Raw genomic sequence first — 25,119 nt, 5'->3', positions numbered from 1 at the left:
GATATTCTCATACATGCACCCAGCAGTTCCTCATTGCTCAGTAGCTATGTGGCTCGACAACAGCAGCGGCAGACAAACGGAGGGGGTGTGCAAAGGACGGCGCGCACAGAGAGACAAGCGCTCTCATCAGTGACAGGCTCACAGGCTGCGCGGACAGAGCTGTGGCGCAGGAGGAGGAGAAGAGGTGCAGCGGGAGGACAAGCTGCCTGAAAACCCGGAGCAAAACGCGAGAGACCACGAGAGAGGGAGGGGGAACAAAACGGAGAGAGACCACTGAGGGGAGAGAAGTCATTTGGAGCGGCGAGAGGGAGAAAGCTGGATGAAACTGACAAGGACACAGAGGGAAGAAAGCGCACAGAGAAGCCCGTCCTGACGGAGCAGAGAAGCGAGGGAGTGCGTGCACAAAGTGGAAAAGAAGACAAGAAGGAGGAGGAAGAAGAGAGGGAGCCTGACAGGAGGTCGAGCTTACGGGGCTTGACTGACACGAAAGCAAAGAGAAGGAGGAGGAGCGTGAGGGCAAGTTGATGGATTTGATTTGGTGAGTGTATTTTTAGAAGGAGGACTGAAGACAAGAGAGAAATATTGAAACTAGAGATGCTGTCTTTGAGTGGAGGAGCCAAAACTAGAGAGGAAAAAAGAAGAGAGAATTAACAGGAGACAGAGAAAAGAAGAGAGATGTTGAGATCAGAGTGTGACAGAACAGATTATCTCTGGTCTGCTTTCCCGCAGGAAACCACTGAGAGTGTATGTCCGTGTGTGCGCATCAGTGCCTCCTTCTCCATGTGAAAGTGCATTGGAGCGTGTCTCTCACTATCGCTGTGGTGCTGAAAAGGAGGTCGGCCACAAGATGAAGCCACCCTGTGATTACCTGCAGGACCTTCTAACACTGTTTAAAGCTAAGTGGGAGGAGAGACAAGGTGCAGAGTGGTGACATCTCACGGAAGTCGAGGCTTCAGAAGTGAGACTGCAGAGTGGGAGAGAAAACAAATGAACAGGGGAGACTTTTGTGAAGTCAGTTAAAGCATCATACCGAAGAGTGAAAAGGAAGTGATTGCTGCCTCTGGCTGCCGAGCAACTCTGCAAGACAGTGAAGCCAAAGGACACACACTTAACTCAAGAGAAGAAAAACCACAGCGCAGGAACAAGGCAAGCCCTCTACTGCCAGACTGCACCCCACCAACCAGTTTCCTCCACTGTCATCTCATTATTTTAATTACCTCCCTCTCTTTCATTTGTCGTTTTTTGTCCTCTCTGCTTAGCCCTTGGTATTTTGTATTCTACCCTCCTCGCTCCCTCTCTCTTCCCCTCCCTCCTCCTCTTGCCTTTGCTCTCTCTGTCTCATCCTCTCGTGTTCACTGTCACACTAACTGCGGTGGATGCTGGAGTCACTCATGTGGAAGCCACCTTCCTTGGAGCACATTTGCCCAGCTGATTTTTTCTCCTCTCACCGCTGAGTTGGATGATTGAAGCACTCTCACATAAAGAGTCCAGGAGAGATGACCAACAAGTAGCTTTTCATCAGAGCTCCTGCACCACCAGAAGAAGAGGACTTCAAAACACACTGCTTTCGGTGAGGTTACTTCCTAGTGGGCATACAGTGCGGTGTATTTACAGTTAAGACCGCATGGGTCATTCATTTTCATAAGGCCAAACAGATATCCTGGTGTGGATTACAGTAGTGGATTTATCCTGGAGCTACATGTGGGCCCCAGCCCCTGAGGCCTGGCTGGGAAATGAAGCCTTTCCCGCAGCTGTAGGAGCGCTGTGGGCAGTGATGGCCCTGGAGGGGCGCTGTCTCCGGCGGGGATCCCCAGCCATGATCAGAAAGGGCTGTCAGCGGCATCCTAAAAGGCCAACTCTGGCCCGGGTCACTTCTACTCTGTTGTCAAGGACACGCCTGCATGGCCTGAGGCACGTTTGTGTCCCTGGTGGCTCAGTAGGCCGCAGGGCCTTCTGGCTGCTGGCCCTCTGCACCTCCCTGGGGCTGCTTTTATCTTGGTCCTCCAACCGTCTACTTCACTGGCTTTCCTTCCCCACATACACGCGGATCCATGCCGAGTGGGCCAAAGAACTGGCCTTCCCCACGGTCACGATCTGTAACAACAACCCTATCCGCCTCTACAAGCTCACCAAGAGCGACTTGTATTTTGCCGGCCACTGGTTGGGCCTGCTGCTGGCTAACCGGACAGTGAGGCCCATGGTTCTGGACTTGCTTCAGGAGGACCGTCGGGCCTGGTTCAGGAAGCTGTCGGACTTCAGGCTCTTTCTGCCACCCAGAAACTTTGAGGGAACCAACCTGGAGTTTATGGACAGACTGAGCCACCAACTGGATGACATGCTTCTCTCGTGCAAATACAGAGGAGAGCCCTGCGGAGCTCACAACTTCTCTTCTGTAAGTCCAACCCTTTCTCTAGCGTTTTCTAGAAGCATCATGTCAACACTGTCAGCAGAAAAACACTTCACTATTTCCTCTTGTACTTTTATTTCTCTGCATGCTGTATTTACTTCCAAATACCCCGTTATTTACTCCAAGTAAAGGCTGCAAATATATTGCTTCAATTCATTATCTTTTAGGGGAGTTTTGTCCTGTGTCATACCTGTTTTAATGGCTAAGTTATAAGGCTGTAAAACATGGTATACAGGCTGTCGTTACCTCCTGTTATAGCTGACTTTCTGAGTGATAGTATAAAAAGATAAGTAAATCTGTTGCTGCATAGTGCAATTATTATATCACTGCTTGTATAAGGCATGGAGCTTTTTCTGAAAACCGTCTGGAATATGGTGGGAACATTATCCATGGTCATAAGGTGGATGAAATGGGTAACATATGAGCTTGTGGCAAGTCACAACAACCATCCCTCCATATCAGAGAGTTTCTTTCACAGCACTGTGCAACCCCCGAGAGTAGTTTACTGCCTCTGTGTCTGATCGCTCTCATATCTGTCTTATTTTCTGTGTGGGTGGTTGTGGGTTTGGGGATTTGTGTGCCCACTCTTCCTTGTGCACTCCCTTGGCACGCCTGAACCATGGCAGATGTTTTCTCTGCGGTAAGCTGCACAAACTGAAACTGTCTTTTAAAGTTTTTTTTTTTTCACTTTGTCATTTCATTCTTGTTCTCTTCTGTGCTTTCAACTGTGGCCTCGGAATCAGAGATTGACTTAAGGAAAAATGTGAAACGGCAGGTGATAACAGTACCACCAGTGTGCAAAGGTTGGTTAGGTATCAGTTTTTTGTTCTCCTGAGTCTGCCTGAGGATGCCTTTAAAATCCAATGGAGCACATGGGCAACTGGCACGAGCAGCAGAATGTGGACAGGACACCCAACTCGAGCCTGTTTGAACTTGCCTGGAATGGTACAGACAAGAAAATGTGGTACAGAAATTAAATTATATTCGGGTTCGGCCATGTTGGCTGGGCTTTCCGCATGATTTTTATGCTGCTCAGGCCTGTAATCGGGGAAAACATTGGCCCTGAGTCGAGTTTGGACAAAATATATATATTAAATACAATATAAATACAAAATATAAATCCAATACCTGTCTGGCTCAGGTCAGGCTTGGTTGGTTTTCTCTGGGGGTTTGTCAGGTTAGGACAGAAAATATTCATTCAAGCCACACTCTAGCCTGCATGGAAAGCAAAACAATCTGTCATTACATTGTATTTCTGAACAGAGTCTCGCGTACTCACTCTGATGACAAAATATACACCACGCAGACCTTAGCAGAGCCTCAAATATGCTGAAGGAATAGCATTGGTTTAGCTGTGTTGTGATGCAAACAGAATAATCTCAGTAGAGAACGAGGCCTATTCCTACTTTATTATTTTTTCAGGCCAAGTTTAGTGAAAAATTTGGAAACGTTTGATGTTGCGACTGCTTTGTTTCCTCATTATTCAGGGGGCAGGTTGTATGTCAAGGTAATGCATTCAAGAGGGTTGAATCACTTCCATAATGAGTGCTACCAGTGTGAAGTATTGTGATGAACACTCATAGAGATTTGAGTGTAATAGAATTTGTTTTCAAGCTGAATGATTTTCTGGGATTTAAACTGTCTAAACATTGTGTAGGCATGGATTAAGCTACTGCTGATGGAGGGAAAATAGCCTTCTGAGAGCAGCTACTGTGAGAACGTCCAACAAAAGCCCTTAACAATCACACTAAAATATCAGTGTAGAAAAATATCAAACAGGGTACAGGACAAGGTAGCTGCTTCAGCCCTGCTGCAAATACAATAACAGGTACAGTCCGAACCTCTCTGAGACCAGTGCTGCTCATACTCCATCCTACAATGTGCCTCTGTGTGGAGATTTGTGCATTAGATATCAGCCTTACTCTGCACATCACCCCACATTGATGCCCCAGTCCTTCTTTCTTTTTCATCTTGTTCTACCCCATAGGGGGCCTCATGCCATTAACAGGCCCTCAGTGGTTTTGCTAATTTTATTAGCCTGCTCCTGCTAGTCAGCAAAGACTCCCAGAGGCCTATTCATTATCACTGCATTAAGGGTACTGTCACTCCAAGACCAAAAATGATAAAAGAACCAGATTAAATGGGGGACAGGGAGCACATGCACATTGGCTTGTTAGTAAATAAACGCTGCAATGCTTGTGTGTACTAATTCATATGACTGCATGCACGATTGTCTTGGAGAATAAGTGAGAAATCCATTTTTAATTGAAGCTGGTTATTGCAGGCTTAGGAGTGTAGAGGGTTCTTTGAACTGTCAGGCCGCTGGGTGGGTTGAGGTAAGAGGAAGAAAAAGCTAGAGGTTGCATGTGAGGGATGGAATAGAGAAAAGGCATCTGGTTGGTCTGGTTGGGAATATAAATAGGTCCCATAATTCTGGCCAACTGCCTGCAGCAGCAGGATTTCATCTGCTTCATCTGCTGAATCTACTGTATCACAGTGAATTGGAACTAGTGGAGGCCTTGCTAATCAATAAATCTATTAGGTCCGTGATGTAGTTTATGGTGGTCTATTTTGCTCCCACGTCTCCAGTGCTGATACATTCTCAGCCGTCCCACCCCCAGTCCCAACTTTAGGGTGGTGGATGAGACACAGAAATGCACCAAAGGCCAGGCAAACTGTTCCAACCATTCACAATGAAAGTTAAGTGATACCTTATCAAACCACAGTGAGCTAAGCCTCTTTCTATGTGGAGCAGATACTCATCTCCAACCTGCCTTTCCAGAGCTCCATCGAGGATGAGATAACTGCGCTCGCGATGACAAATTAAAAAGTGGTCAGAGTTAAAGAGTAGCACCATATCACACTCTAGGCAGGGGGAAGGAGAGAAACAGTGAACCTCTTTGCCAGGCCACTGTAATGTATCAACTCTATCTCCAGAGAAAATCTCATAAGTGTAGAGCCAGAACAACGCTGTACCACACCCAGGTGATGGGGTTGAACAGGTTTGTTCAACCCCATGTTGTGTTTTCAAATTGTGAATTACTGTGTGTCACATTTAGTGTTATTAATGTTAGTTTTTTTTTTTATCTTAACAATGGATCAAATTAATACTTTTGTGTGAAAGGAATCTCTTGTGGAAATGAATAGACACTCAGTAGACTGCACACCGCAGCCATTGTACAGTCCCTTTATGAAACCACATTTAAATTCATTAGATCTGAATTTTTATTTGGATCAGCACCAATTGCACAAACTCATGAATATCAGTTCCCTTAACAGGTGAAAAAAAAAAAACTGGATCTGCCTCATGACCTAGATCTGCACAAAAAAATGTATGGGCTCATCCATGACCCATACAGCATCTCTCCACCCAGTTTCATGGTAATCTGTCGATTAGTATTTGTGTTATCTTGCGGAATAATGGACAAACAAACAATCCAAAACAAAATCATAACCTCATTGGTAATAGTTTACTAGTGATTTATCTTAACTTTGCAGTATTTTAGTATCTTTTGGTAAATTTTAAGTTTAACAGCCAGCTACATTTTGGTTCACTTTCTAAAAACCCACTGTAGTGAAGAATTTATTAAATGTATATAAAATATTGGACTTGAATTGATCAAGAAATATAAGACAGAATCAATGCTAATGTTGCTCCATGTCTGCCCCATGTGTGAATATCTTTTATGGGGATCAATTATATCAGCTCAAGCTAAAAAGGAATATGCAGACAGGATTATATTAACAGAGTGACATTTTTCTGAAAGGTTGATTAAATGCAAAGTAAACTCGAGTTGCTCATGAGGGAAGGTGCACACTAAGAAACAAATCCTTTGTTCAACTGTTGAATTCACAATCACAACACCTCCTGCAATGTTTATCTGTTATCATTCAAGCAATTGTTTCAGTTCACCTTAATCCATATACTGATTTGTCTGATATTGTGGATTCACAGGCGTAGACATGTACACTGGCTTCCACTTCTCTCTTGTGTCAAATTTCAGTCTCATCATATTATGTGGAGATCAGGAAAGGCCTGTGAAGGTCTGCAGAGCAACAAGAAAGAAGCAGCAAAGGTCAATTGATTTAACGTGCCACTGTGTGTTCTATGTGCTATATATTTATGGGATATGTTTCAGAGCTGAAAAGGAAAGATGCCTGAACACAGATTTTTTTTCTCTTCTTATTATCAGCTACACATTCTATTTTCATTCCTAAGCAGTAAGTATTTAAAGTTTTATAGTCAGCGCTGTGGTGAAACTCTGAGGAAAAACTGCACCGTCTGTTGACTCTGTCCATCTTAGTTTCCACATCAACACAATGAGGAGACAGACTGAGGCTAATCTGTGGAGTTCCCCACAAAGCCTGGTCAATCACCGCTGAGCCTGGAGGCGCAGCTGATTGAGTTTTAAGCACAGCCAGGTAATAATGCAGGTCTTTTCTGCCTTAGTTTGTCATTGACCTTTTCAGTAGGATTCTGTAAAGCAGGACCATAATCTATTGATCTGACTCGAAATAAACAAGAAAGGCAGTCGGATGGAAGCGTCTCGCAGCTCCGACCACAGCAATCTCATTAACACAGGTGGCCCTGTGTTTACCGTGCCCTACATCTCCAATTCAATTTCCCTCTTCACAACAAACGGCTCGATTTGTTTCATGAGCTCCAACTTCCTGCCTATATTAAAAAACACAACGGTGCCGTGTGCCAATGTGAACGGCCATGGTAGCGGTCCTTGATATGCCACAGCCAGTGGTTGCAGCCGATATGTAATAGCTGTGTGACAGCGAGCCGTGGGCCATAGCTATGTAATGCAAGCCCTGAATGCAGATGAAAAGATTATACATGGTTAGTATTCATAAGGTCACGTCGATGCATAAACCACACGACTTGTAAAAGGTTAGTGTTTGAAATAGAAAGCTAATGGATGCTGTTCCATTTCATGAATACCATTAGCCGACGCTCCATCCAATCTTCACTGCTCCTTATGAGGAACATGCGAAAGTTACAGCAGATGAGCTTTGCATGCTGTCATTGTTTGTTATGTTGTAAATAAAAAAAAACAATGTGCGTTTTTCATGCAAGATGCGAGTGATGACAGGTAGCAGAGGCGAGTGACAGCAGCATGAGAAGCGTGTGCGTTGGCTTGCTTGACCCCCAAGTCTCATTACTTCCTGTTTTCCCTCTCAGCTCAGCTCATTTCCCTCACACTCACTCGCAGCCTTCGGTGCAATGCAATAGAAACAAAACTGCAGAAACAAAACTGTCTCCGAAAGTCCTCTAAATTTGCATGAACAATTCTCTGACACAGCGTCAACAAAACCTCAGCAACCTCATAAAGGTGAAATTCAATGCAAGGTGGTTGTATTAGATTACACTGCACACCACTGCTGTACCTTAAAATCCAGTTGTTCTGCAGGGTGTAAAATAAAATGCCGAAAACAATGGCTAGAGCTTAAGTTTTCTCTGAGTCCTTCTGTCAAACATAACAACATCATCGCTGCACCACAGGTAGGTGTTGAGTGTGACCACCTCACTGTCAGCTAACTGCTAATTATAACGTTAAGTTGAGAATATTTCCACACTTCAACTTCTGCCAACTTGGTCCCCACCTACACTGTAAAACTTCATGATCATTTTCAGGAAACCAACTCATGAACTCAGTGTAATCAGTTGAGCGTATAATTACAGATCGACAATATAACACAATTAAATGTGGGCACTCTATAATTATGTTGTAAGACTGTCATGTGTGAGTCATCCTTGTCTTTTCAGGCAGAAAAATCATAGTAACGACTTGGAAACTAGAGTTAAAGTTCTATATGAGACAGAAACTCCTAATGAGATCCTTCCTCTCAACTTTTAGAACTTACCGTATGTATTTTTGAGTTGCAAACCAGAATGACAAAACAATAGGTTTTCCTCTCAACAACTGTGCCTTAGTTTTTCTTAATTATTCACTTCTACCAAAGGAGTTCTGAACACTGATACTAGTGTAAAGGCAGCACAGGCATTAGGCAGAAGATCACTCTTCTGAAACTGCTGTACATGTGGAAAAACACAAATGTAAAAGAACACGACTTGTTAACATAACTAACCAGGTGCTGGCTGTGTCCTTAAAGGGGACATAGCATGCAAATTCCACTTTGTTAGTGCTTCTACAGGTTAATGTGGGTATCTGGCATGTCTACCAACCCAAAAACTCTGGGGAAAAAACACTCGCGCGTTTTGTTATAGTTCCTCTAAGTCAGAAACGTCATGCTTGAGCGACTCGATTGCGCTTCCTGGGTATTGTGTCGTAACAAGGAACTGGAAGTCTCCTACATGGTCTTGGCCCCCCGCCGGTCAGTAGTTACGCCGGGTACAGTAGTTCCGCCGGGTTACAGTAGTTCCGCCGGGTTACAGTAGTGCGGCGGGTACACGGACGCGGAAGCGCGCTGCTGCGAGCAGTGCAGCGCCGTTCTCCAGGCGCAGCCGCCTGGCTGTTCACACGGGACGAGCATTTCTCCGCTGGTCAGCCCCATAGACTGTATATATAAGGTCAGCCCGCGATTCTGCTTTCTCCGCTTGTTGTTGTACCCGTTGAATGTCGGGGTTCGGGGGTAAATGATGGTCTTCATAGCCCCCACCTCTCTTTCTCTCTCTGTCTGTCTGCTTGTGTGCTTGTAGTGGATGGGCAGAGGGGGACATTTAATTATGTGATTGGGAAAATTAAAACTCCAGGACAACAAGGGGAATACAAAGTATGGGATGCATATTTGATAATTTATATCATATAAAATATGTAATTTATATCGTTTAAAATCATGGGGGGAGAGGGGGGAGGGGGGAGCTGGCTCATTAGCATTTAAAGGAACAGGCACTCAAAACAGGTCACTCTGTGGAGGGCTGTTTTATACAGGGTAAAAAGGGTGCTGTTTTATATGATCCTTGTGGTATTTTGACCAAAGTATGTTACAGACATTTCATTAAGACCCCAAGGAACCATATCAACTTGTGGTAAAATGGGCATGCTATGTCCCCTTTAAGTCAGTCTGTTTCTGTCAAAATCCAGATGGCTGTGCCCTCCACCCAACACTCACTGTTCACATGTTTGTTTGTTGTTTGGACAAATTACCACAAAAGTCAGTGGAAGGATGCGGTATTGATCAGGGAAGCACGTTTAAAATGTTGGTGTGGATCAAGGTCCTTGGGCAGAACCAATAATGTGTTATCACTTTCTCTATCTTTGCGAGATATGGCGTTTTAAAGTTTTTTTTTGTTGATTTCTCATAATTCTTGGATCTTAAAAAAATATATGTAGGTTCTGTATCTAGTGCGTTTAAATGTGGTTTCAAAAAGGGACTGTTGGGCCTTGGCATAGGTGTGTGCTGTACTGAGTGCCATTCTACTTATTTTTTAGCTTAACCTTAATTTTGGCTAATCAACTGAAGTAGCTTTTAGCAATTAGTGCAAAAATGGCAATGGAGGTGCTAATTGCAGGTGCATTTTTTTATATAAATTATGGCAATCAGGTGCGAACGTCTAATTAACAGAACAAACTGTGGACACTGGTTCAGTTATTTTAAAGTTTCAAGGCTGCCACCAATTACAACTTTTACAATGGAGTGAGTGTAGTGATCTTCATCAAGAAACACTAGAACCACCTCTCAGTTCATTTGAACATGAGTGGACAATGTTGTATACGTGAACACCTCAGTGATAGAATGTGTTTAGATGACCATTAAGAGCCTGTGGGTATGAGAAGCACTGCAGCTTCACATAAACAACCTGTGAGCGCTTGAAGGGAAGCTCTAACAGCGACAGTGCTGGGAATGACAACAGGACTTGTTTGAAGGATCAATCACCAGCAGGCGCTGCACTGACACTAATGTGGGCTTCCCAGCATGTGATACTGGCCCTGTCTGGCTCTCCTCATAGGTGTCCCCTACCAGTGACAGGGCAGCAATCAGCCCACAGCCACAAAGACACGAACACACTCAAGTAGACTTATGATTGTGTTTCTGCAACATGCGATTTCACCGTGTGAGTCTGAACTTCTCACCTTTCTCATGGTTTTGTCATTTTATTGCATCAAAATCTAAATGTACTGTTTTGTTTATAAGCTTAGTTGAAAAATAATTAAGAGACCCATATACAAACATTCGGTAATGGAAAAAGTTATATTTCATACCGCATTGAAAGCAGGCAAAGAACATCTTTCCAATTCATTACACCCACACACTTTCTTGATTTCTGCTTCCATATTGTGGATATATAAGCCTGTTGGGGTGTTGCAGTCCCCTGAAGCTATTAGAGCTCAGATGGCATATGACCATCTTACTCAACATGATTTGGACCTTTGCAGGGCGGCTTCCTTCTCTGGGTCAGGCATTATGTGGTGCGTAGGCGGAGGTCTGCAAGGATTAGCCGAGCCCTAAGGATGTTCAGGTCGGACTGCAGCTCGGCATCTTAAGCCTCAACTTCCCAGGCTCAGTGCAAAAGAACGCAAATTGAGCTCTGTTATAGATATTACCCATCGTGTTTGAATCTCACCTAGCTGTGCATCCCCTTTGATCAAAGGCCCATGGATCCTAATGGAGCCGGTGTCAGCCACCTCAGATGTGTGCAGCAAAACGAAGCAACAATTTCTTCATATTTTCTTGTTTTTTATCCGATTCTTGCATGAGATGCTGCTACTATTTCACCCAGGAAATATGCCTGCCGGCAGAGTTTTTGTGGTTTCTGGCACCTGTCAAACAGATAGAAATACCTTCCCACACCACTAGTTTTGTGAGCTCCACATTCGGAAGGAGTCTCATGATGGGGGTGCAGTCATAACCACTCCCACCTTTCAATTACTGCTGCCATGGTGCTTTTCAGCAAGCTGCTGCCTCAGTCTGGATGCCAAGGGGTGAGGCAGAGTGAGGCAGATGTTTGCAGGATAGCTCTAACGGGTGTAAGCTACAGCAGGTGAGCATTTTCCCCCGGCCTTCAACTGTGCAACAGATCAGACTTCTGTGGGAGAACCTGTCTAAATCAGGGCTGAGAGTGAAGGACCACAGAGGCAAATATAAACAGGCTTAAAACAGCATGTAGATGTTTTTTCTCACTTGAATCTCGCAGGACTGTGCTTTGAAGGAGGAATCACCAGAAGCATATTCTCCCGACTGTCTGTTTTATGCTTGTGCATCTTGGATTGGACATTCTCTACACACTGCACATACACATCCACAGACTTCATTTCTTGTTCTGACTCCAGGACCCACGGTGCATTCCCTGTAACCTTTCCTGACCTGTTGGTGAGATGGTTACGTCGAACTACATGTTATTGATGTCTGACTTAATCCATATTTCATTACTTTTCTACACGTCAGTAGCTCAGTATTGAATTGAAAGCTTGTTCTTTGGATCCGTCAGCTGTAGCAGCTCTAGCAATGGAAGTATGATCCAGAATGTGTTGTGAAGTGAGTGTAGCCGTGAGTGTGTTTTTGTTCATCTTCCGGGCCATTAGATTTGAGTCCAATATGTGAAGCAGAATACAATTCCCTTTCAGCTTTATCATCCTGGGATTTTAGTGCACCTTAAATATTTGACCCCTCACTGCATGATAGAGACGAGTCTGTCTTGTTTCAGGGGAATTCTGAGAGGAACAGAAGGTAGAGGTGGTTCTGTAAGTCAAAAGGAAACAAAGGTAAAAAAACAGGAAAGGAGGTGGGCTTAAGGGTTTCAAATAGTTTCCTTCAAAATAACATCAGCTCACTTGTATTTCTAAATCTCATCGTAAACGTATTGCATCCTGCTGAGTGTGTTTCTTCTTAAAGAGATATTTTAGGGGGTTTCTGCACCTGAACCAATGTTAACATTACTGGTGTCATTTATATGATGGCATCAAATGCTTCAGGTTCGTAGAGTCTTCAAAGGCGCCAATGGCACCATTTTAAAGTCAAGTAAGTCAAGTCGCTCAGGAAACGATTATTTCTGAGTTACCTAACATTTTATGAGCATTAATAAGCAGTGTTGCCTTGGTGAACTAAACATAAGTTACTGGTTAGCAGCTGTTTCAGCTTCCCGCCTAGACCGCTGGCTTCTAGCTTCTCAAAACACGGACTTCCCCTTCCTGACGAAACCCAATCTATCTCCTGATGGGCATCAAGAGGCAGCGAACACAGTAGCTTGGCAGATTTAACCTGAACAATATCAAAGAGAGAAACTTCTTTGAGATCTTGACGCATGATCAATTATTTAACACGTTGAACGTCTCAGTGTTGTTTGTGCCTCTCCTTCAGACGTGAATACCCTCATGAATAATTGAAAAACAAGGAGAAACTTGTGGCAATTCAACCAATCTGCTTGACAGCACACTTTAATTCAGCTTTAGCTTCTCAACCCATTTGTTGTTGTATTTATAACGTGTACAAGATTTGCATTTTTTCCACCTGCATTGGATGGCAGATTGAATATATCGGTCAACTTTTACAATTAGTGAGAAACTGTTGTGTAGCAGGACTACTTGTCTTATTTTTCTTCTTAAATATACATATATATCTTTATATAAAATATTTTTATCAGAAGGATAGTATCAGCACAGTAAATTGTGTCAGTGTTGTTAGGACTAAGTAATACTGTAGTTGGTCTATGGTTGTGCAAAAGCCGAGATAAAACATTGTTGTTGTCATATTTTATCATCTTAATCATGATAACTGTAGTCACGACACAGGCTCTAACTCACCAGCCTCCGTTTTGGTAAGAACTGCAGATGCAGTGGTATTGTTCGAATAAGGTCTATTTGGGCGAGCAACATTAACATTCAGACAATTGCCCAAATCCCAATTCCCCTATCTTCTCTTCTCCTTTCTTCTTATCTTAACTCCACTTTTTGGTAAATATGAAATGAAGTTAAATGTGGCTGCAGTATTAAATAACATTAGGAAAATATACTTTCCCTGTCTTATTAGAATCCCATTTTTTTAACAGTCAGACAAACACACAGCCAGCACACAAAAACAAACATATATATATATATATATATATAGTCACATAAACAACAATCAAGCCTTATAAAGAACACTTAAATTCAATTAAAAGAGACTTAAAATCATTGGATAATTAACATTTAATGGGGAATGACAGATTAAGACTTCATTCTGTTTTAAAGGTACCTGAAGTTCTGCCAAAATGAGTCCATTTTACTTAACCTGAGATGTAGAATACGTAAGGTTAAATGCAGTCTGTATTTGAGATGATAAATGGGATACGAGGAAGCTGATACGGATGTAAATCTTACAAAAGGATTAAAATATATGACTTCATTTAAAAAAACAAAAAAAAGACCTAACAGCAGGATGGTGTGTGTGGGTCTGACTCAAAAAAAAAAAGAATCTGCAGGCTGTGTGTGTTCCTTTTAATGATGTCAGCAAGTGGAGCTGTGTGGCTCACTGATGTGTTTTTAATGGTTTTTGGACAATGAAGTAGCTGCATGACATGGATAATAATCCATGTCAGGCTGTGGATACATTGGCATAATGTCTGATATGTCATTTCCTGGATTCGGTGGTGGGGTTCTCATTCGTAGAACTGCAGCAATATTTGTCAATTCCATAATGGTCTAAAATATAAATACTTTATAGTTTTTTATAGAAAAGTCTGTAGTTTTACATGTCTTTGATTGGGTCTATGCATGAATAGTTTAGCTCCTCACTTATATACATTCACATGTGTTTGTGTGGAAAAGAATTTGGTGAATTTGGTAGTTTAGTGGTGTACTGTTTAAAGTTGCCATTCGCAGCAGTCTCTGAAAGTTAAGTGCTGCTCCCTTAGCCCAGCAATTAGATGATTTTTTTAATTCGCAAACACTGACTCTCTGAGAAAGCCCATTTCAGCATTGCAGGACTGTAAATATCCTGCTACACTGCCCTCCTCAGTAAATAAGACCCTGACCTCTCTTTCACATAAGCTCTGTTGTCCTTACAGGGTCAACACAAAGTATTTGATTGTGAATGAATGAAATGGCAGATGCAAAGTTTCTGGCAAGAAGCATTTCGTAGATGGATGGAGACGCGAGGAGGGGGAACGCAGGAGTGCAGTGGCACACTGGCCCTTAGAAGCTCATCAGCCTTATAGTCCACGTCCTCCTGGCATCGTGGGCACAGGTGGCACTGGCTCATTACTCAAACCCCTATGGTCTATCATTCATTACTATGTGCATGCACTCCTATTAGCACAGACCCTGCTGCGCCACGCAGTATTGGTGTGGGTCAGGACACGTGTGGGAGACTGCGACAAAGAAGCAGCCTGGAAAATGGAGAAAATCTCAACAAGTTCAAGGGGGGAAAAAGCAGACTTTGTAGTTTATTGAGGTTTTTCTACATATAATGGATGCATCTACAGTTCCAAACAGAGAAAATAGCACAGGCTAAATAAACTAAACCTCTGTTGTGTGGACCCCCCCGCCCAAAAAAACAACGTCAATGAGAAATATTTACTGTATGCAGCCTGTATATTAATAGAAAGGTATGGTGGAGATAAACAACAACTAGCTTCTAGGCTAAAAATATAGAGACAGTATTCACAGGAATAAAGTAGAGGAAGGTTGCTAGTATGGCAGGAGCCAGTGTTAGACTCTGCAAGATCAAAGTGTTTGTGGAGTTCTCACTCTCTGTCTTGCTTTTGCAGACAGGGACATATAATACATTCAGGTCCAATTTGAGATATAAATACATTTATGCAGACAAAATATTAGTACTGCCTACAGTACACAGGTGCATGCACATATACCATTAAATGCAGAGATGGATCTGAACATTTAGCAGATCCACAGGCAGAGGTGGAGAGCTGTCTTGACAACATATCTGTGTTGTCAGACTGTAATCATCCCTTCCTGTCTGCTATAGGTTCCATATGTTAACATCACTCACAGCAATATTCTTGTCACACCAGCTACCATCATTACTGTCCTCAACAGATGGCATTCAGGCATCCATTTTTGTTTTTCAGTCTGCGAAAAGCATTTAATCAGCAGCAGAACCACATCATACCGTGGCTTCCGTGTGAAAAGTTAATAACACTCAACTCAACGCTTGTTGACACATCCGCATCAGCATAAAAAAAGCCCTGAAATTTAAAAATATTATTCTGGTTCCTCTCATCCACTGACAGTTGCCTGCATACAAGGAAGTATTTTGTTAAAAGAGCGTCTGCAGAATATAGATAAATAATTGATTGAGCCTTACACCAAAAGAGACGAGTGCATATGTGGGTCAGAGAGGTGAAGTGGTGAGGTCACAGACTGTATACTTCCACTAAATCAAAATCTGATGACAGCCTAATCAATCAAATCTGCGCAAGACACACATACACATGAGCCAGATTAAGAATCGACCTGCCTTATCATTACTTTTTACAATAGGGTTGGGAACCCTCATGCTTTTTATGATATCCTTAATTGTACATACCAAAAAAGACTGCTCTCATAAGAATGCTTTTTCTATTTCTGCTAAAATTATAAATTATTCCAAGAGGCAGATCAATTGTCTCCTGGGCCACTTCGGGCATTTCTTGCAATTTATTCGTTTAAAAGATTGTGATTGATGACTTGCTGGTTTTAAATGTTAAATCTCAAATCCCACATACTGCTTTAGCATACTAAATAGCATGTTGATAATGCCATGCCATGCCTGAGTTTAGGTTGATTCTAAATGCTATGCTAACTTCAACCAAGACAGTGAAAACAATCCCAGTTATCTCCGACAACAAGTTCACTCAAATAGCTAAATGATCGCCTGTATATGGTGAAGATGTTTCATTGTGCATGGAGGTCTTTTTCTGGGTTTGCTGCAGGTATGTTAACATCAGCTTGTGGGTGCTATGCTTCCTATTGCATAAGAGTTAGCCCTGTTCTCTCTGTTTGCCATTTTTTAAAAGAGCAGTGTAAACCCTGTGGTGATTGATAATTACAACCAAGTCTTGTGGTTCTTGTTGTTGAAGGATGGCGTGTACCAAAATCCCATTCCTTCACTCAGCATTTCAATCTTTCGTCCTCGACACCTCTTTGCTCCCCCGGAGGTATTCTGATTTGCAGATAGAGTCGCGGCCTTGACAGCAGTGTTAAGCTCTGTTCTGAAGGACAGGCACTTCTGGCCCCAAGGGAACTTGTTCGGACAGAGGGCAGGGGAAGGAGCTTGCTGGAGCCATCCTTACTGATGATGACAGCTTTTTAAATGCTTTAACCAAACACACTGAGAGACATATAGAGCAGAATGCCCCGAAGAACGAAACAGGGAGGCTGTGTCGAGATGTGTCGTGGAGCGAGGGCACAGGACTGACAAAGCATCCACTGGTTTATCTCAGCCAAATAAAAAGTTTCTCTGTAATCATTGGTGAGCAGAAGAAAGATTCACATTTTCAAAGTCAAGCATGCAAAATGAAAATCTTCCCACCTCCAATGCACAACATGAAAGCCTCACTGGATACATGTTTTGTCAACTCCACTCCGCTGTACTCTGTGATGCTGACAGTGGAAACGCACGGTGTTGTGGTGAGTAATGCACCTGCCCATGGTGATTCAAGTTGTTTGTGTACGTGTACTCTATTCGTGAGAACGGACATTTTCTCTCCGGCTCATTCTCACAAAATATTATTCAGCACGTCACCCTTCTTGCCAAGAAGTGATGGATTATAAGCCCCTCTTGACTCTTTGTAGATGGCTCGAGGTTTGACTTCAATCAGCGTGGGAGTAGGTCAGAGCATATGGAGTCATAGGAGTGGCTTAAAAAAATAAATAATAATAATAATAATGAAAAAAATGTATATATATACATATAAAGGAATATGAAAATAAAGAAATAAGAAAAAAATATATATTATTAGCACTTTTATTTCTTATTACATTAATTTGTTGATTTATATTTGCATGTATTTATGCATAGTTTTCTTGTTTTCTTTCTATGTTTATATTTCATATTTATTTATTTTATTAATTGTCATATATATGTATACACACAAAGTATAGACTAGCCTATACACAAAATAATTATATATTTATTTTTGAAATAAATGTAATAATAGATACATAAATAAATGTTAAATTAATTAAAAAAATTATTTCTCTTTATATTTCTCCATACACGACCATCCCATACATCTTGTCTTTCTCCCTCCAATTGATATAGTCCATGTCTAAGGATTAAAGGGGCCGTCTGAATAAATTCTACACCAGGGCCGATGAAACAGAATGATTACACACTAGCTTGATTTCACACCTCCTAGCAGATGACAGCTGAAAACAGCTTTGACATCCCATCATTTGCTGCGGCGGTGATGCATTCTACACTGATTAAACAGCGAAGGCTGATACTGTCCGACCATATAACAAAAGATAATTTAACGAAAGACTGTGCATATGATGTTTTAATAATGTTTCGGGAGCTAAAACTTGCCCACTTGATTCTCAGCTAAAAGAAGAGAATAGAATAAAATTGAATAGAATAATTTTTATGTCATTGTACAGTCTACAACTAAATTTAGGAGCAATCCTCAAGGTGCATAGTATAAATAGAAAAATAGAAATAAAAAACAAGAGGAAACAGCATAAACAGGTAAAACAAACGTGCAATAAAACAATAGTGGTAAGAGGTAGAATTTAAATATGAAAAACAGTGCGGCAGATAATTATAGCAGATAAATCTGAATTTGTACATGTAGTGCAATATAGTCTATGTAAAAGATAAAAATTAAACAGAGTTCAATTCTTTTATGGCCGAGGGGTAAAAGCAGTTTTTCAGTCTGTTCCAGGGTGGAAAGGGTCCTTCAGGATGCTGGCTGCTCTGCAGTGGCAGCGACACCTGAGTAGGTCCTCCAGGGAGGGCAGTGGGCAGCTGATGATTCTCTGGGCGATGTTGATGACCCTCTGAAGAGCTCTCCTGTTCGCTGCTGAGCATCCAGTGTACCACACAGAGATGCAGTACGTCAGAATGCTCTCGATGGAGCCGCGATAGAAGGACACCAGCAGCTTCTCCGGCAGGTCGTTTTTTGATGAGGATCCTCAGGAAGTGGAGCCGCTGCTGCGCCCTCTTCACTGCTGCAGTGGTATTCTCTGTCCACTAGAGGTCCTCAGCGATGAGGGTGCCTAGGAACCTGAAGACGGGGACCCTGATGTAAAGTGGATCGGGTTCTGCTCTGTCTCTGCTGAAGTCTAATAAGGTCTGCGAACTAGATGCTGGTGTTGGTGGGGTGGGTAGGGGTGCAGTCATGGGCGTAGAGGAGGGAACTAAGGAAGCGGGTGGACGAGATGTGGTGGCCTATTCTCACAGTCGCAGGGCGGTTTGTCAAAAAGTCTTTAATCCAATTGCAGGTGGTTGGTGGGAGTCCGAGGTCTGTCAGTTTTGTGACCAGTCTGCCTGGGATGACGGTGTTAAATGAAGTCTATGAATAGCATCCTCACATAGCTCCCCTGGTGTTCGAGGTGAGTCTCTGGTGGGAGGCTGGTTTTGATGTGGTGCAGAACCAACCTCTCAATGCACGCCGATGGTGTTCTTCTTTGGCAGTGGGATGATTGTGGAAGACTTCAGGCATGGTGGGATGATGTATTTGGTCAGGGACAGGTTGAAGATTTTTGTGAAGACCTTGGAGAGCTGGTCCACACATTCCTTCAGGACCCTTCCTGTCAAGCCATCAGGGCCGGCATTTTTCCGTGGGTTCACGGCTCTGAGCACACACCTCACATCATGTTCCTGCAGAGTGAGGGTGAGGCCGTTTGAGGCTGATGGGGGGTTAAAATTGGTCCCTGTTGCTTTCACCTGAAAAAGGCAGAGAAACAGTTAAGTTCCTCTGCCAGCGAGGCGTCACCATCAACCGTTGGGGCGCTGCTCCTGTAGTTGGTGATGTGCTGGATCGTGGGTTGTTGGTGTTAAAGTGGTCTTCGATCTTGTTCTTATAGTCTGCTTTTGCCACCCTGATGCCTCTCTTCAGGTTGACTCTGGCAGCGCTGTACAGGTATCTGTCGCCAGATCTGAAGGCTGTGTCCCGGTGTTTGAGGAGAGATTTAACTTCCTTTGTCATCCAAGGTTTCTGGTTGGGGTACACCCGGATGACTTTGTTGACAGTGACATTATCGACATAGTTCTTAATGTATCCGAATACAGATGAGGTGTACTGCTCCAGGTCTTGGTCCTCAAAAATGTCCCAATTGGTACTTTCAAAGCAATCCTGTAGCTGAGAGGATGCTGCTTCGGGCCAGGTCTGAACAGTCGTTGTGGTGGGTTGAGCTTGTTTTCTGAGGGGGTGTATGCTGGTGTCAGAAGTATGGATAGGGGGTCTGACTGGCCTAAGTGGGTTAGTGGTGTTGATCTAAAAGTAAGAAAAGTAACAAAAGAACAAAAAAATGTTGTGCCCACAGCTACAACAGCAAAAACAACAATGGTTTATTAAAACCTTTGAACTCATACTTTATATTTATATTTTTAAGATATATTTGTTTTATTTGAGTTTAAGACCAAAATAGCCCGCTTTTTAAAATGTCATAGTTGGTCATTGTTTTGAGACGTTATCTTCTCACCAAAAGGCAAGAGGAAAATACTAATTATGTATGAAATGGAGGCATAGTTATAATTTTGTCCACTTGTGTATTGTCCCTTACAACAGCAGAGCGCTAATCTATTTCAGTTGTGTGTATTCATCAGCAGCTTACAAATTAAATTCTGATCCAATTTGTGTTTCATTGTACCGCTGGTGACATGCGCTGTATTAAAAGTTATTTTCTGTCTGATAATTAGAGGAGAATAAATGACACTTCCAATAATGAAGCGGATACAAAAAATACCTTAAATGAGCAAACCTCTAAAGGGGATGTCAGAAAGCTTTGCCAACTAATAGACGCTTCCTCTCCAACCTTTAATAACATGTTCAAGGCAGATGCTCTGATGTCATATTTCTGTGAAATAAGCTGCTTTCGCAGAAATAAATCCTTAATTGTTTTCAATAAGAAACCACAGCTCCTTAGAGCCAGAAAGGCATCAGCATGTATTTTGTTTAGTCTGACTTCTCACACCTTTTCCCTCTTTGGTTTCATATCTACCTCCCCATTTTCTGTCTCATATGCCACCCCTGTCTCTTCAACTCTGTCTGTCAGCTACAGTTAGCGTCACAAATGGTCAGCATGTTTCTGGGTAGTAAATGTATAAGGTGGTATTTCATCAGTGGCGTCCAAACATCACAGCTTTCCCCCAGCCTCCCCATCATGCCCGTAAAGCAATAGGGCAGGGCAGCTCTTCCAGCTCCCAGCAGGCCCACGGTGCCTTAACGTGGAGCAGTATTGTTCTGATCGGTCGCTATCCATGCTCGAGCCTTTCTGGACCACATCAGAGAGATCAGAGAGAAACTCTGCTGTTATATCTCTCCCCCTCCTGTCGTGGCTGATCTAGCTTGTGTGGGTGTGGGTAGGAGGGAGATGCAGAGAGATGTAAGCGTGTGGGTGGATGGTGTGTTTCCATTGTTGAGAATTTTTGAGAACCACGTACCTATTGGATGATTCTGCACCTCACAATTTACCATTGCAGCAAGCAGTCAGCCCTTCATTAAATGCAGTGATGTGTGACGGTGTAGGTGGGGTAGAGATCAGGATCGTGGGTGAATAGCATGTCTCACTTTCACGCACAAGATCCGACTTCACCTCACAAAAAAGGCCTGCAATTGAGATCTGCCTTTTTATTAACTGTAACCACCATCTCTAAAGAAAAAGAAATGTGCTTAATGGCTTGTTAAATGACAGGATTTATACCACTCTTATATCTGTCCATTTATAATTCAGCTTCAAACATTAGCCTATTAGCTTAGTCTAACACACAGACTGTAAACATGGGGAAAACAGCTAACCTTTACCTCTGAAGCGCTCCCTTATGTCTTAATTTTGTTTAATGAATACTAAAAACATAAATTTCCGATAGCGTTACATACTCAGTGGCCAGTTTCTTAAGGTTGAGCTAAACCCAATGCAGTCCAGGCAGCAGCCCTGCAATTAATTTGACCTGTATGAAGATTGTAATTTTCAGTATTTATATTCGAGAAACTTTTAAGTTTCAAGCTCAGTCCCTTCGGACAGAGGTGAAGTCGTCAGACAATTGGACTTTAGTGGAAGTGAAGGTGACGCTCTGCAAATATTCGTATAACATTGATTAAAACCCAACCAGCTGAATGTAGCTGAGCTTGAAAAACCTTTGAAGTGGATATTATATGGAGGATAAAGAACTGTAGTTTTCAGATTTAGCTAACGAAACAGTTTTTAGATTAAGTCCTTTGGCAAAACTATGTTTGGAAAAAAACAATCTCAACAGTGCATCACAATCATTTTGCCTTCTGTTTTTTGAAGTCTCTGATTACCAGTAAACTGCAGCTACGGATTCACTGCTTCACTGTTCACTGTGCTTCATTGGGGACAAAGGAGTCTGAAAGGTTTGTTTTTCAACTCTGAAACTCTGTCTCCATTGCTTGCCATCATCTTGAAATACAGTACAGACTGCATTACCCATGAAAAACAGGTTATGCAGGAATTATAAAACTCACTGATACTGCTCCGTTTTCTGTTCTAAATTCAAGGGCACTGTGTCCTAACAGACTCCAATCTGTTAAATGTCATTCGACAAAGAGGACGCTGAGTGAATTGCTAAACATTTTTTTCCTCATTCATTTAGATATGGTTAATGAATGTGGCTGATGTCAGTGCCTGACAAGGTGCTTTCCTCTTTAATACCTACATTGGCTGAGCAGTGCACAAGTGCCTCACGGCCTAGCCCATTTATCTGGTATGCTTTGTGATGTGGCTGGAAGAGCACTGTGGTAAATAATTCACCTTGGGTTGATGGGAAATGGAAAAGGGGAATTTTTGCCCATGAGAATGAATATATTACTCCACATACACTGCATGTTATGTGAGTCAAATCTGGTACTGCTGCATAGTTTTCATAATTTATCCTTTTAGCATTAACATCATTAAAGTTACTCAAGAATTTTAAGCCCCGTTCAGATGGGATTAGTTTCTCTGGAGGAATTTAGTTGATATTAATAATACAGTCAGCTGGTCAGTGATTTTAATCCTTCCCAGAGCGCTTGAGTGTGTGAGTTTTCATAAAGAAGTTATTAATAATTACATCCCCCAACTACCTACTGTTCCGCGGTTCCTCCATAATTTAAGTCTCATTTGGAAGAACACAAAGTGAAAGTGTTTTGTACTTTTTGTGCTTTGAGCTAATGTCTGACTGAAGCTCGCTCACACCAACAGATCAGTTGTTTCACATGCCAAAGAAACAAAAGTGGAAAATGTTTATGAGAGCAAAACCTGTTTGCCTGAATATGGTGAACTAAGTTTATTTCTATTCCAGATTTAACAACATTATCCTTGAAATTTTAATTATATATTCGATAATATTACATTAAGTATAAACTCCAAAATGAAGGTTAGATAATAATATTCTTTAATAACAAAAGTAGAAAGGTTAACACTTGATTAGCATATGTACAGTATGTGTAAATATAGTGTTTGGAATAGCAATTAACTGCTTTATTTAATAAAGTTGTCTCTGTAATTTCAGTCAGGGAGAGCAATACCAAAATAAGGTTAATACTAAGCAACTGATAGCTGTTACATAACTTCTTACTTATAATTATCTTCAATGTTGTGTACATCAGCAGGTATCTGTTGGCTGTGAGTTTTCTTACACCTCAGTGTCCCCACATTCTGTTTTTATTTGTTTGCACTTATATAAATTTGTCATGTTGGTTTTATTTGCTGCTGTCTCGAAAAATTACTTTATTTTAGTTTTGATTATTTTTTTTTTTCTTTCTTCTATTTACAAGCTAATCTTTCCCATAAGTTTTGCTTTGTCTCTCTTCCTTCATGTGGTATTCCAGTGACCGATGTGTGGTCTGCATGTTGCTTATGTGCTGTACGTTGTGCGGTCATATTTATTTATCGTACAAAGACTGTTCATGATTTACCTCAGCTGGACTCAGGAGACCATGATTTTAGTATGATGAATCCACCGCCCCAGCCTGAGTGTGTGTGTGCACAGTTATGTATAAGTGCCACTCTGTCATTTGCAATGACACACCAGCTAGTTGATGCCGGGATGTGGGTATGACATCAATAATTAAACATTTAATCTAATGTTATCACCAACTCCTGCCCAACCTACGTGTTGCAGGAGGGTGAGATGATGCATCACTGACTTTAGTCTTTGCTCACATTGAGCTGTAATACATTTAATGATGATTTCGACCATTTTCAAAGTGATTTAATTAGGGAAAGAGCTCAAGAAAGAAATAGATTACAGTGATTGCTGTATATGTACGTGCAGCAATTATTCTCAGAGGTGACATGCGTAGGAAGGTAATCATTTTTGGAGAGTGTGTTTTTTTGTGTGTCCATTAATATAGACGAGGTGGGAAATCCGTCTCCATAACTCTCAGTGAAGGCCTGCTTTCTTGTCTCGCCACTCTCATTAACAAGACACATGGAAGTCTCACTGACTCTGTGGCATGTGTTGAGACATTCATCACAGTAAACAACCACTCACTCCAGGTTGATTATATCCACTTTTCCAGATGCAGAGCCTTAACTCATCTGCTCAATAGACCTGTGCTACCTTTCGACCACAAGGAAGCGGCGTGAAGCTGAATAGCGCAGATAAGTTGTTTTATTCAGCAGCGGAAACGGAAGCTTTTATGTGTTTACCATTTTATGATCCATTCCCAGTATGTCACTCTGGGAGGTGAAGAGTCACCCAGCAGCGGACTTCCTATTCAACCACCTGCCATTCCCCAAACACATTCCTAATTACCCAAACATTAAAATAGGCTTTCACACAGCAGGAGCCATAAACCTTGTTTAAAAGCATTAAAATTAGCTGCATAAATCTCACGAGAGATTAAATACATAACCACGCAGCGCAGCATTTGTTGAATGGCGATCTGAGCAGGCTTTTATAACCATCGTCTATTTGAAGCATCATAATAACATGCACTGTGCATCATAACTGGCAATTCCCTGGGATACACAAATAACAAACTCCTGAGGGCCCTCACATAAATATGCAAAGCAGTTTTTGTTTTGGCCGTGCAGCAGGACATGGTCAGAATATCATGGACACACATTTTCATACTTGTTTACAAGTAGACAAGCTACTGGCTCTTGCTCCAGTTTCCACTCACAGTCATGACTTCCATCCATTTGCTGCATTGATCGAACTGCGTGGGGCCTGCAAGGCTTCTCTACGAATTGACATTGATTAAAAGGAAACAAGTTTCATCTCACTTACAAACCCAGAAATCTCTCTCTTTCTTTCTGTCTCTCTCCGTCCTTTGATTTTGTCCAACAACCGCTCATCCGATCGACTTCCAACTTGGTGTGTGTGTTGGTGTGGTCTTGAGAAGCTCAATGCTGACTGTGAAGTTGTTTATGCTTCCACGCCGGCAACAGCCAGTGGCTGGAGGCATTATGTTAACGGGTGGTCCGTTGTTTCCTCAAATTTGGTTCAAATATTCACAAGATGAAAAGAGGAACTCATTAGGTTTTGGTGGTCAAAGGTCAAGGTCGTTGTGACCTCACAAAGCACATTTTTCATCTTTTGAACTAGAGATGTCAAATACATCTTAAAGGAATTCCTTCAAATTTGGTACTAATGTTTACCTTTAGCTAGACTCGAGAATGATCTCATATAAATTAGCAGGTCAAAGGTCAAGGTGA

At 42.1% G+C, this 25,119-nt stretch overlaps 1 protein-coding gene across 2 annotated transcripts in view; it reads left to right on the top strand.

Moving 5' to 3' along the window:
• asic2 (acid-sensing (proton-gated) ion channel 2) overlaps nucleotides 1–25,119 on the top strand; it is a 370,810-nt gene that overhangs the window by 260,803 nt on the left and 84,888 nt on the right. Inside the window, exon 1 of one of the 2 annotated variants that reach the window (XM_035181250.2) lies at nucleotides 49–2,392. The exons of the other annotated variant lie outside the window; for it this stretch is intronic. Coding sequence (XP_035037141.1) covers nucleotides 1,700–2,392 — 693 coding nt within the window. The 5' untranslated portion in view covers nucleotides 49–1,699. Of the gene's footprint in view, nucleotides 1–48; nucleotides 2,393–25,119 lie in introns of those variants that run through there. 2 annotated transcript variants of the gene reach the window in all.

This window comes from Hippoglossus stenolepis, chromosome 16, assembly GCF_022539355.2.
Source record: "Hippoglossus stenolepis isolate QCI-W04-F060 chromosome 16, HSTE1.2, whole genome shotgun sequence".
Lineage (NCBI taxonomy): Eukaryota > Metazoa > Chordata > Actinopteri > Pleuronectiformes > Pleuronectidae > Hippoglossus > Hippoglossus stenolepis.
The sequence above is the reverse complement of the archived record's forward strand: the minus strand, read 5'-3'. Positions and strand labels throughout refer to the sequence as shown.